The following is a 10,413-nucleotide window of genomic DNA, read 5'->3' as shown; positions in this document are numbered from 1 at the left end:
CAACAGCCTACAATACAGGGTTTAGTCACACGTCCCCAGTCCATAATCAATCAAATTGAAAAACAAATGCCAATTGCTTGCGATAGATCATTTTAATAAACATACAAAACTGCAGTCATTAAAAATATACACTGAGTGTACAAAACATTAAGAACAACTTCCTAATATTGAGTTGCACCCCCTTTTGCCCTCAGAACAGCCTTCATTTGTTGGGGCATGGACTCTACAAGGTATCGAAAGCGTTCCACATGGATGTTGGCCCATGTTGACTCAAATGCTTCCCACAGTTGTGTCAAGTTGGGCTGGATGTCCTTTGGTGGTGGACCATTCTTGATACACATGGAAAAGCTGTTTGAGCGTGAAAAACCCAGCAGCGTTGCAGTTCTTGACACAAACCAGTGCGCCTAGCACCTACTACCTTTCCCCGTTCAAAGGCACTTAAATATTTTGTCTTGCCCATTCACCCTCTGAATGGCACACATACACAATCCATGTCTCAAGGTTTATAATCCTTCTTTAACGTGTCTCCTCCCCTTCATCTACACTGATTGAAGTCGATATAACAAGCGACGTCAATAAGCGGTCATAGCTTTCACCTGGATCCATCTGGTCAGTCTATGTCATGGAATGAGCAGATGTCCTTAATGTTTTGTAAACTCAGTGTACATTTACATTTTTTGTCATTTAGCAGACGCTCTTATCCAGAGCGACTTACAGTTAGTGAGTGCATACATTGTCATACTGGCCCCCCGTGGGAATCGAACCCACAACCCTGGCGTTGCAAGCGCCATGCTCTACCAACTGAGCTACACGGGGCCGTGTATATCTCTTGAACACTAAGTTACCTTTGATTCTGCAAATACAGAACTAAGTTCTGAATTCTTCCAGGCACTGAAATGGGAACACTAGGGAATGGCATGCACAATGCAAAATCTTTCAGCATATTAATAGTACACTGTTTGGAGATTCATTTTAATAACAATGTAACACTGATGTAGTAGTAGCCTGTTGATGTGCATGTTACTCAATGACATTGTCTAGAGGTGGGAAGCACGTAATGACTAGAGATATGGACCATCTTTCTTAAATAAGGCTCCTCTCCATGAACTCAAGTTCCACTGAGCTGAGGCACATCGGCAACTAAAGAGTGGTGGTGGAAGTCATTAATTGCAGAAAGATAATTAGTATAGTAGTAAAATAACCTAACATTTCCTATTGCCGATCTCAGTTATCTGCTTTAAACATCTCATAAATATAAAGTTTTATTAACAGTTCTATCTTTGAAAACATTTGCTGTATTATCATGATATTCCAACATACATCATAAAATATTCTGTACAGGTGGATAACCCCATTATGTTCAGTGGTGTATCAATAGCCAGGTGATACAGTACAATTGCATAGTCCAATTTGAGGCTGCGAGTGTGCATGTGTATAGCTTCAAAATTGTATTCTTCCTTGTTTGCTTCTGAGAGAAGCAGCAGCATTCTCTCCTCCATTCTCTCAGAGAAATACTGGGGTTTCTTGTCCCGTTAGAAGGCGATATGTAGAGGCTGGCATGGTCTTCAAGTGAATCTGCTCAGAAGGATGAACACAGCTATGAATGACAATGCTAATATTTCTTTGACCAATTAATTTACTTATTGATTAATGTTCTGTCAACATAGAGAAAGTAGGATTCATGAAATTAAAGTCAGTGTGAAATCTAGTGCTTCTGAGTTGGGGTTGAATTCCTCGCTCACCTCCCCGACTGCGTTAGTCAAAATGTGGATGATCTTCTCGTGAGGAGTGGCTACCACACTCTGCCCATTGATTTCAATGATGCGGTGCCCGACCCGGATGCCCCCTCTCTCCGCGATCCCTCCACGCATCAGACTGCAGATCTGTTCAAGGCAACAGGGGATGAGAAAGATAGAAAAATACAGATTAAAAGATAAGTGAGAGTTTTGAGGTGAGTGAAAGTGGACAATTGACAATTTTAGCATGACAACTATAGAGTTCCTAAAATGGACGTTGTACACGTACTATTCCGTCTAAAATGCTGTCTCAGACCACATCAATTTAAGATTAACTTTATCTTTATTCCAGACCATGTTCGCGGTGATAAACGAAAATAACCTCAAATGAATACTACTCACTATGTGGGACAAAAATAAAACATGAATAACCTGAATGTGTGAGAATGTGATTTGAAGGAGTCAAGCGCAGGAGGGTAAATCACTGAATACAGAGTTTATTCCGTAGGACACAGTTACGCTGGATAGCGTCAACAAAATACAGGCACACGGGGAACAATATCCCCGGAAATACAAGGTACGGGTAGCTCAACCGAGCTACACTCAACTCACAAATAACAATCACCCACAAGGACAAGGGGGCAGAGGGAACACTTATACAGTGAGGGAAAAATGACAAAGAAATGATCAGTCTATAATTTTAATGGTAGGTTTATTTGATCAGTGAGAGACAGAATAACAACAAAAAAATCCAGAAAAACGCATGTCAAAAATGTTATAAATTGATTTGCATTTTAATGAGGGAAATAAGTATTTGACCCCCTCTCAATCAGAAAGATTTCTGGCTCCCAGGTGTCTTTTATACAGGTAACGAGCTGAGATTAGGAGCACACTCTTAAAGGGAGTGCTCCTAATCTCAGCGTGTTACCTGTATAAAAGACACCTGTCCACAGAAGCAATCAATCAATCGGATTCCAAACTCTCCACCATGGCCAAGACCAAAGAGCTCTCCAAGGATGTCAGGGACAAGATTGTAGACCTACACAAGGCTGGATTGGGCTACAAGACCATCGCCAAGCAGCTTGGTGAGTAGGTGACAACAGTTGGTGCGATTATTCGCAAATGGAAGAAACACAAAATAACTGTCAATCTCCCTCGGCCTGAGGCTCCATGCAAAATCTCACCTCGTGGAGTTGCAATGATCATGAGAACGGTGAGGAATCAGCCCAGAACTACACGAGAGGATCTTGTCAATGATCTCAAGGCAGCTGGGACCATAGTCACCAAGAAAACAATTGGTAACACACTACGCCGTGAAGGACTGAAATCCTGCAGCGCCTGCAAGGTCCCCCTGCTCAAGAAAGCACATATACATGCCTGTCTGAAATTTGCCAATGAACATCTGAATGATTCAGAGGAGAACTGGGTGAAAGTGTTGTGGTCAGATGAGACCAAAATCGAGCTCTTTGGCATCAACTCAACTCGCCGTGTTCGGAGGAGGAGGAATGCTGCCTATGACCCCAAGAACACCATCCCCACCGTCAAACATGGAGGTGGAAACATTATGCTTTGGGGGTGTTTTTCTGCTAAGGGGACAGGACAACTTCACCGCATCAAAGGGACGATGGACGGGGCCATGTACCGTCAAATCTTGGGTGAGAACCTCCTTCCCTCAGCCAGGGCATTGAAAATGGGTCGTGGATGGGTATTCCAGCATGACAATGACCCAAAACACACGGCCAAGGCAACAAAGGAGTGGCTCAAGAAGAAGCACATTAAGGTCCTGGAGTGGCCTAGCCAGTCTCCAGACCTTAATCCCATAGAAAATCTGTGGAGGGAGCTGAAGGTTCGAGTTGCCAAACGTCAGCCTCAAAACCTTAATGACTTGAAGAAGATCTGCAAAGAGGAGTGGGACAAAATCCCTCCTGAGATGTGTGCAAACCTGGTGGCCAACTAGAAGAAACGTCTGACCTCTGATTGCCAACAAGGGTTTTTCCACCAAGTACTAAGTTATGTTTTGCAGAGGGGTCAAATACTTATTTCCATCATTAAAATGCAAATCAATTTATAACATTTTTGACATGCGTTTTTCTGGATTTTTTTGTTGTTATTCTGTCTCTCACTGTTCAAATAAACCTACCATTAAAATTATAGACTGATCATGTCTGTGTCAGTGGGCAAACGTACAAAATCAGCAGGGGATCAAATACTTTTTTCCCTCACTGTACATGTACTAATGAAAGGATATGAACCAGGTGTGTGAAATTGACAAGACAAGACAAATGGAATGCTGAGATATGGAGCGGCAGTGGCTAGTAGGCCGGTGACGACGAACGCCGAAGCCTGCCCGAACAAGGAGTGGAGGCAGCTTCGGAGGAAGTTGTGACAGAATGTTGGATCCTATTTGGGGATTCTGTCTGGCAGTTGTATCCATACAAGTTTGTAGAGTAAAATAATAAAGCAACTGTCACTTACAATCCCGTCCTCCACACTGAAGCCCAACTGAAATGTTGGGTCCGGTCGCTTGATAATTGCCATGGTGACGGGAGGGCAGTGGACGATACTGAGCTTCACCTCTGCTTGTTTTTTAAAATCCTTTTACAAAAACAAAAGTGGAAAATACATCATACAAATACTGGAGAGATGTCTGCAAACATACAGTAAATGTCTGCAACCATAAATGTCTATGTCACCTTAAAGTATCTGTTCACTAACTGCATTCTGTGCTTCTTAGATAATGAAAGACATTCACAGAATGACAGGAGTATTGTGTGAGTGTCCCTGCATGTGCATGGAATACATTTAACAAAACAACATTAGGTGACAAAATGCAACAACCTGCCATCAGGTCCAACCTCATGCCGAAATCATACCTAGAAAGCAACCATTTCTACCAATTCTTCTCCCTCTCTACATATCACCCGCATCAATCTCTATGACTTCAGCAATACAGAACCATCTAGTGTACATTCTAGGAACTACACAACCGAGACGTTTACATTTACATTTTAGTCATTTAGCAGACGCTCTTATCCAGAGCGACTTACAGTTAGTGAGTGCATACATTATTATTATTATTATTTGTATTTGTATTTATATTTCATACTGGCCCCCCGTGGGAATCGAACCCACAACCCTGGCGTTGCAAACGCCATGCTCTACCAACTGAGCTACATCCCTGTGAGACAGCTCACAGGAACAAATTAAACAGGCACAGACACTCTTACCCGTATTATACTCTGGCAGGTGGCTATGGGGAGGCCCACCAGGCTAGTGCCATTGACTGACATGATGCGGTCTCCTATGCTGAGGGCCCCGCAGCGTTCTGCAGGAGCACCGTGGAGCAGGTTGGCCACCACCACCGTGGGCAGGATAGAGCCCCAGCCCGACTCTACCACAGCCACCCCCACTATCTCCCCGGGAGCCTTGGAGATGGACACCTGGACACAGACAGTAGGGAGATGGTTTAAGAGAAAGAGGGATTTCATGGGTGGTGTTCAGTAGGGAAACGCCGTAGCAAAACATTTTGCAATTGAAAACAAAAAAATGACGTTCTTATTGGAAAAGTTCAGGTAGTACCTCACTCCGTTTTAAAATGTTTTTTCGATCAAAAGTAAAAATAGACGCTTATCTAGGCTAAAGGTAGGAGGAATACTGCGTTTGCAGGCCTACACTCAAAAGGAAACCCTGGCTGGTAATAACAACATGGTGCTGAAATGCTGAGGGGTTTCTGTACCTCTCTGATGTTATCTGAATCCGAGAAGTGCACCAGGTCTCCATTGTAGTGCTCCTGTGTCCCCAGGTAGTCACTGTACTCGCTGGGCCTCAGCTCACTGGCCTTGATGCCGTTGGCGTGGAGGAACTGCTGGTAGGCCACACCAAAGGCCTGGCCAATCGCCTGAGCAATCACTTGGGCCTGCATGCAGGAGACACAGTGAGTCAGTGGGCATGTTCAAACATGTCCCAGCCTGGCAGGTAAGAGTATGATAATCCTTTTCATACAACAGTATGGCAATCCTGTTCCTCCTCATAATCTCACAGAGCATTTCAAGTAGTCAAAATAGGCTGTGGCTAACCATCAAGATATGGCCGATTGTTTTCTATGGTTTACCTCAATCCTAATATTAACCCTAACCATAATCTATCCCAAACCTTAACCTAACTGTAACAGTAATGAACTGCTAATTTCCTCCTGTTTAGCAACTCCTGGCATGTAAAAGTCACCTTGGTGCCAGGCTGTTTGTTTCTGTAATCAACAAAGCTGGGCTACCTAGTTGCTTTGGCAAGTACTGTTGGCTCAAGTACTGTAGAAAAAGACAGGCACTGGGAATAAAAAAAATAACAATAAAAAAAACAGTTCAACCCAATCTGATTATTTTCAACAACAAAACAAAAAACACAGAAAACCAATTGGACATAATGTTGTATGGTTTCTGCTTGGCTGACTCACATCGTCAGAGTTGAACACATGGCAGATCATGCAGCACTTTTTCTGTGGCCTGGGGGAGTTGGCCCCAGCAGGGTTCCCCTCCTGGCCCTTACGCCCCCCGGCCGGCTTCCTGCGGGCCATCAGGACCACGATGCTGCCGATGTCTGCGATGTAGGAGATCATCTGGAGAGGGTGGTCCATCATGGTCTCCTATAGGTGGAACAGGAGGAACAGGAGGGATGAATGTGTGGAAACATGTACTAACACTTTCATGTAAGTTAACTAACACTTGAATGGTACAGAGGCAATGATTTTTGTAAATGAATGTGAAAAAAATCCATGATGGACCCATTCCCACTAGGTCTAACAACAAAGAGGGCCAGGTTAGTCTAAGGCTACATTTACACAGGCAGCCCAATTCTGATATATGTTTTCACTTATCAGTCTTTTGTCCAATCAGATCAGCTCTGAAAAAGATCTGATATGAAAATATCTGATGTAATTGGTCAAAATACCAATTAGTGGAAAAAATACTAGAATTGGGCTGCCTTTGTGAACACAGCCTAACAGCACCCACTATATATCTAGAAGCAGCCAGCCATGCAGAAGGGAGCAAGCTGACACAAACTGACCCACTTTGAATCTCTTTACTATTCAACTGTACAGGACGAGTTTGACTTAAATTAGAGACACTGCTATTCAAGGAATGACCTTCAACTACTTTGTCATCCATTCAAACCATGTCATGCACGGCTGATTGTGTCAATTGTAGCAGTTACCTACCTGTGTGTCTGTGCTGAGGACTTTGATGCGCTGAGTGGAGATGAAGAGATCCACCTCGGTCATAGGCTGAGACTCTCCCTCTGGGGCCTGGAGAAAGACAAGAGCAAACCTTTTGATGATACAATCTAAAGCAGATCACCCCTTTTTAGCAGAATGGTCTGAGCCATTCTGCCACCTCTGGTCTATTGGCCCTCCCATTCTTACGAGAGGCCAGTTACGCGCTTATCCCAGTCAAAGCTCTTCTCTGTCCTGGCATCCCAAGGATGGAACAAGCTTCCCCCTAATGTCAGTACAGTCCCAGTCCATCTTCCATAACATCTGAAAACCTACCTCTTCAAATAGAATCTTAAATAATCCTAAATGACTACAATGTAAAATGCAAACTCACTTTGATCCTATCCACAGCCTCCTGGGCCTGTTTCATTCGAGCAATGGTGGACGGGTTCTTGTCAGACTTGAGCTGGGTAGAGCCCAGGTACTTGGCCCCAAATATAACCCCATCCAGGAGGTCATCTGGGTCACAGGGGCCAGGCACTGACAGAAACGTATTACTATTATTATTTAGTCCAATGAAAGAAGCAGAAGTTTTACATACAGCCTAAATTGAGATTACCATCTTTATAGGCTGGGCGGTCCTCTGTGCCCTGTAAGTGAAGAGGTCAATGATTATTGAACAAAGTGAAAGACACAGCTCATTAGAACCAATCATCAGCAAAATAAGACACACTAATAACACCACCATTAATCATTGATAACCATATTTTAGCATGTGAAACTTACCCGCTGACTGTTCTCTGCGGAGTCTACCTCCTCCGGAGCCTCCTCCCCTAACTTCATCCATACGGGCTCTGGGACCTCGTCCTCCGGGAAAGAGTCCACGGAGTCATCCCTGTGTCGCAGCCGCTCGCCGTTCCCAAAGTGGTCCCAGAACCTTTCGCCATCCTCCTGGTTGTAGGAGACCGACACCACCGCGTCCATCTCCCCTCTCCGGGCCATGTGAGGAGGAACCTGGATGTCAGATGAACTGGGCTGGGGAGCCCCTATCTCTGTACACTTCAGCAGCCCTAATAGGTCTCTCTGGTGACTCTCTGAGAAAAGCAGCCCCGAGGCCTGTTTCGGGTTCTGCTCTGGGTCTGGTAGCAATGAGCTGATGTCCGTCAACCGAGATTGGCCCGGAGGCTCAAATTCAGAGGTCTCAGAGAATGCTGATGGTGTAGGGTCAGAGGTTGAGTCCCCGGGGAGAGGGCTTTCTCTGATGACCTGGAGTCGGTTTAGCAGGTGGTGGATCCGAGTGTGGTCTTCGTCACCTGGTCTCCTGATCTCAACCTTCTCCTCCACCTCATCCCCCACCTCTCCTCCCTCTTCGCTAGGATCCAGAACCTGTTCGGTTGCGGTGTTATCCTCAGCAGCATAGTCGATTAGCTCCTCCTGGCTAACTACCACAGAAGAAGCTGCAGTGTCACTGTTGTCCAAGGGGGGTAGGGAGTCACCTAGTTCGTCCCCTGCAGATAGGGTCTCACCTAGTCTGTCCTTTGGAGGCAGGGACTCACCTAGTCCGTCCTCTGAACTGTCCACAGGCACCGAGGAGGGAGGGAAGCTGGGGTCATCCATCTCTTCCACTGAACCTGCTTCACTAGAGTCATCTGACCTCCAGTCCAGAGGAGGGGGCTCTATCAGGTTAAAGGAGTCCAGGTCCTCCGATTCAGGGTAGGAAGCCTTGGAAGCAGCTCTAGAGGACTGGCTTTGGCTGTCTGGCTCACCTACAGCAGGTCCACCACAAGCAGTGTTCTCCTGTTGAGCTGAAGGTGAGGAAATTGTTTGTTTCTCCTTGTTTCCAGCAGGGCAATTATCTGCCTCCATTCTGTGGATAAGAGCATGGGTCATAGGCAGTACATCACCAGGTTGACATGATGGAGACTACACATACAAGCCCCTTTCAATGCCTAGTAGGGTGTTTCTGCAATTTATAGGGGTAACTGTCTGAAGTTTTTATTTTTTTCACTGTGTAAGCAGACCGTTTTAAAACCCACACATTAAAATGACAAAATTACAAATGCTTTTGCATTCGCCATTTCTTGTGCAGGGGAATAATGAGAGCAACCTCCACTCTTTTTTAGTCTCTTCATTGACCTATGTCCATCAAGATAGCAGTGGTATTGCCTCAGGCTCAAAGTACATGTCATTGTCATGTGTGTCACCACCATAGAAAGTCCCCTTTGTGTATTTAGCCTATGACAATATGGTATGGTTTATTTGTATGCTATTATAGTAGGCTATTATGTGTATAATAACATTTGAAACATCTGCAACAAAATGACCAGTAATAGAGCTGCAACCAATATAAAAATAGCATAATCAAAACATTGTATAAGTGATTATGATCATGGTGAGCTACTCAACACTTACAAATAAATACAAGACTCCAATCTACTGAATATAATTACAGACAAAACACATATCATATGCTGGCAGTGCTGCTAAATTACAGTAACGTTAGCGCGATTGTCATTGCAGCCTGGATCACCAGAGCTAATTTGCTAGCTAGCTAGCTAGCTAGCTTAGCTACCTATGGCTACTCAGCTAATTTACAGCTAATTTACAGCCAAGAAGCGTCCCTAAATAAGCTATATTCCTGCTGGTTTGCCAACTACGAGCCATTGAGGGCAATATTGGCATTACCAACATAACTGACATGATGCAGATGCTCACCCGGTTAAATTCTGGATCCGATGACTGACAACTGTTTGAATTTAACTGTCACGGATGAAGTTTACGTGGTTGGGAACTCCGCAACAAAACAGAGAAGTCAGCAATGTAGCATTGTCTTAATAGTAATAGCTACAAATGTAACAGCTTTTTGGTGAGTCAATTAGCTGGACGCTCATATCGTGTTTATGATACATAAAATCCTGTAGTTTCATTGCGGTCAAGCCGACACTCGCAAAACGCCGCCGACTCAACCCATCCGCTCTTCAGTTTCCGCCTGAATTTTGGTGCGAGAATGCACACCACTTTACGGTATCGCGTGTTTTCTGGAGTCGGATGCACTCTCATGCACAGATAGAGACGATAGCTACAAATCATTCAAAGCAAACAGTTTGAAGCACACTTATTTAATCTTCCAAAATCAAAATTATACCAAATATTTTATTTCATTTTCGCGACTTACCAAAAATTACTTTGATATCACCGGGTAGAGTGAGACTGCAGAGTCTGCAGAGTGGTGCTGTTTAGGAAATGTTAAATTGTCAAAGAATGCATACACAAACACCTTCACATGTTTTTTTAGTAGATCATTAATCCAGTGTGATGACAATTGCGTACCATACGATGCACATATTATGCCAGCTTAAAATATGGGTTAATATAATTGGTTATTCTATATTACAGTGGACTTTAAGTAAGATAATAAAACATTTTGTTGGCGCTGTTTCCATTTCTCCAATTGCACCCTGTGTGGCTGGA

General features: G+C 44.2%; 1 protein-coding gene across 3 annotated transcripts; it reads right to left on the bottom strand.

The window, feature by feature from the left end:
• Positions 1–1,249: 1,249 nt before the first annotated feature.
• Positions 1,250–10,180, bottom strand: LOC121533651 (amyloid-beta A4 precursor protein-binding family A member 1-like). Of its 3 annotated transcripts, none has more exons than XM_041839776.2 (11): positions 10,118–10,180; positions 7,729–8,809; positions 7,562–7,592; positions 7,337–7,482; positions 6,949–7,035; positions 6,187–6,375; positions 5,473–5,652; positions 4,964–5,176; positions 4,212–4,331; positions 1,743–1,883; positions 1,250–1,575 (listed from the first exon to the last, which is right to left on the bottom strand). In XM_041839776.2, exons 2-11 carry the CDS (start codon positions 8,806–8,808, stop codon positions 1,504–1,506), a joined length of 2,259 nt encoding a protein of 752 aa, XP_041695710.2. In that variant the 5' UTR covers position 8,809; positions 10,118–10,180; the 3' UTR covers positions 1,250–1,503. The 3 variants fall into 3 exon arrangements, with proteins under 3 accessions (XP_041695710.2, XP_041695709.2, XP_041695708.2); XM_041839775.2 differs by lacking the exon at positions 10,118–10,180 and adding an exon at positions 9,658–9,924; XM_041839774.2 differs by lacking the exon at positions 10,118–10,180 and having other exon boundaries at positions 7,729–8,832.
• Between the last annotated feature and the right edge of the window lie 233 nt (positions 10,181–10,413).

The sequence above is a fragment of the Coregonus clupeaformis genome, chromosome 20, assembly GCF_020615455.1.
Source record: "Coregonus clupeaformis isolate EN_2021a chromosome 20, ASM2061545v1, whole genome shotgun sequence".
Lineage (NCBI taxonomy): Eukaryota > Metazoa > Chordata > Actinopteri > Salmoniformes > Salmonidae > Coregonus > Coregonus clupeaformis.
This window is presented reverse-complemented; position numbering and strand designations above follow the sequence as displayed.

Coding starts and splice junctions, on each gene's coding strand:
- LOC121533651 (XM_041839774.2), bottom strand. CDS start 8,832: ATGACCCATGCTCTTATCCACAGAATGGAGGCAGATAATTGCCCTGCT. Junction 5,177..5,472: donor ATTCAGATAACATCAGAGAG/GTACAGAAACCC, acceptor GTCTGTGTCCAG/GTGTCCATCTCCAAGGCTCC. Junction 1,576..1,742: donor TGACTAACGCAGTCGGGGAG/GTGAGCGAGGAA, acceptor CCTTCTGAGCAG/ATTCACTTGAAGACCATGCC.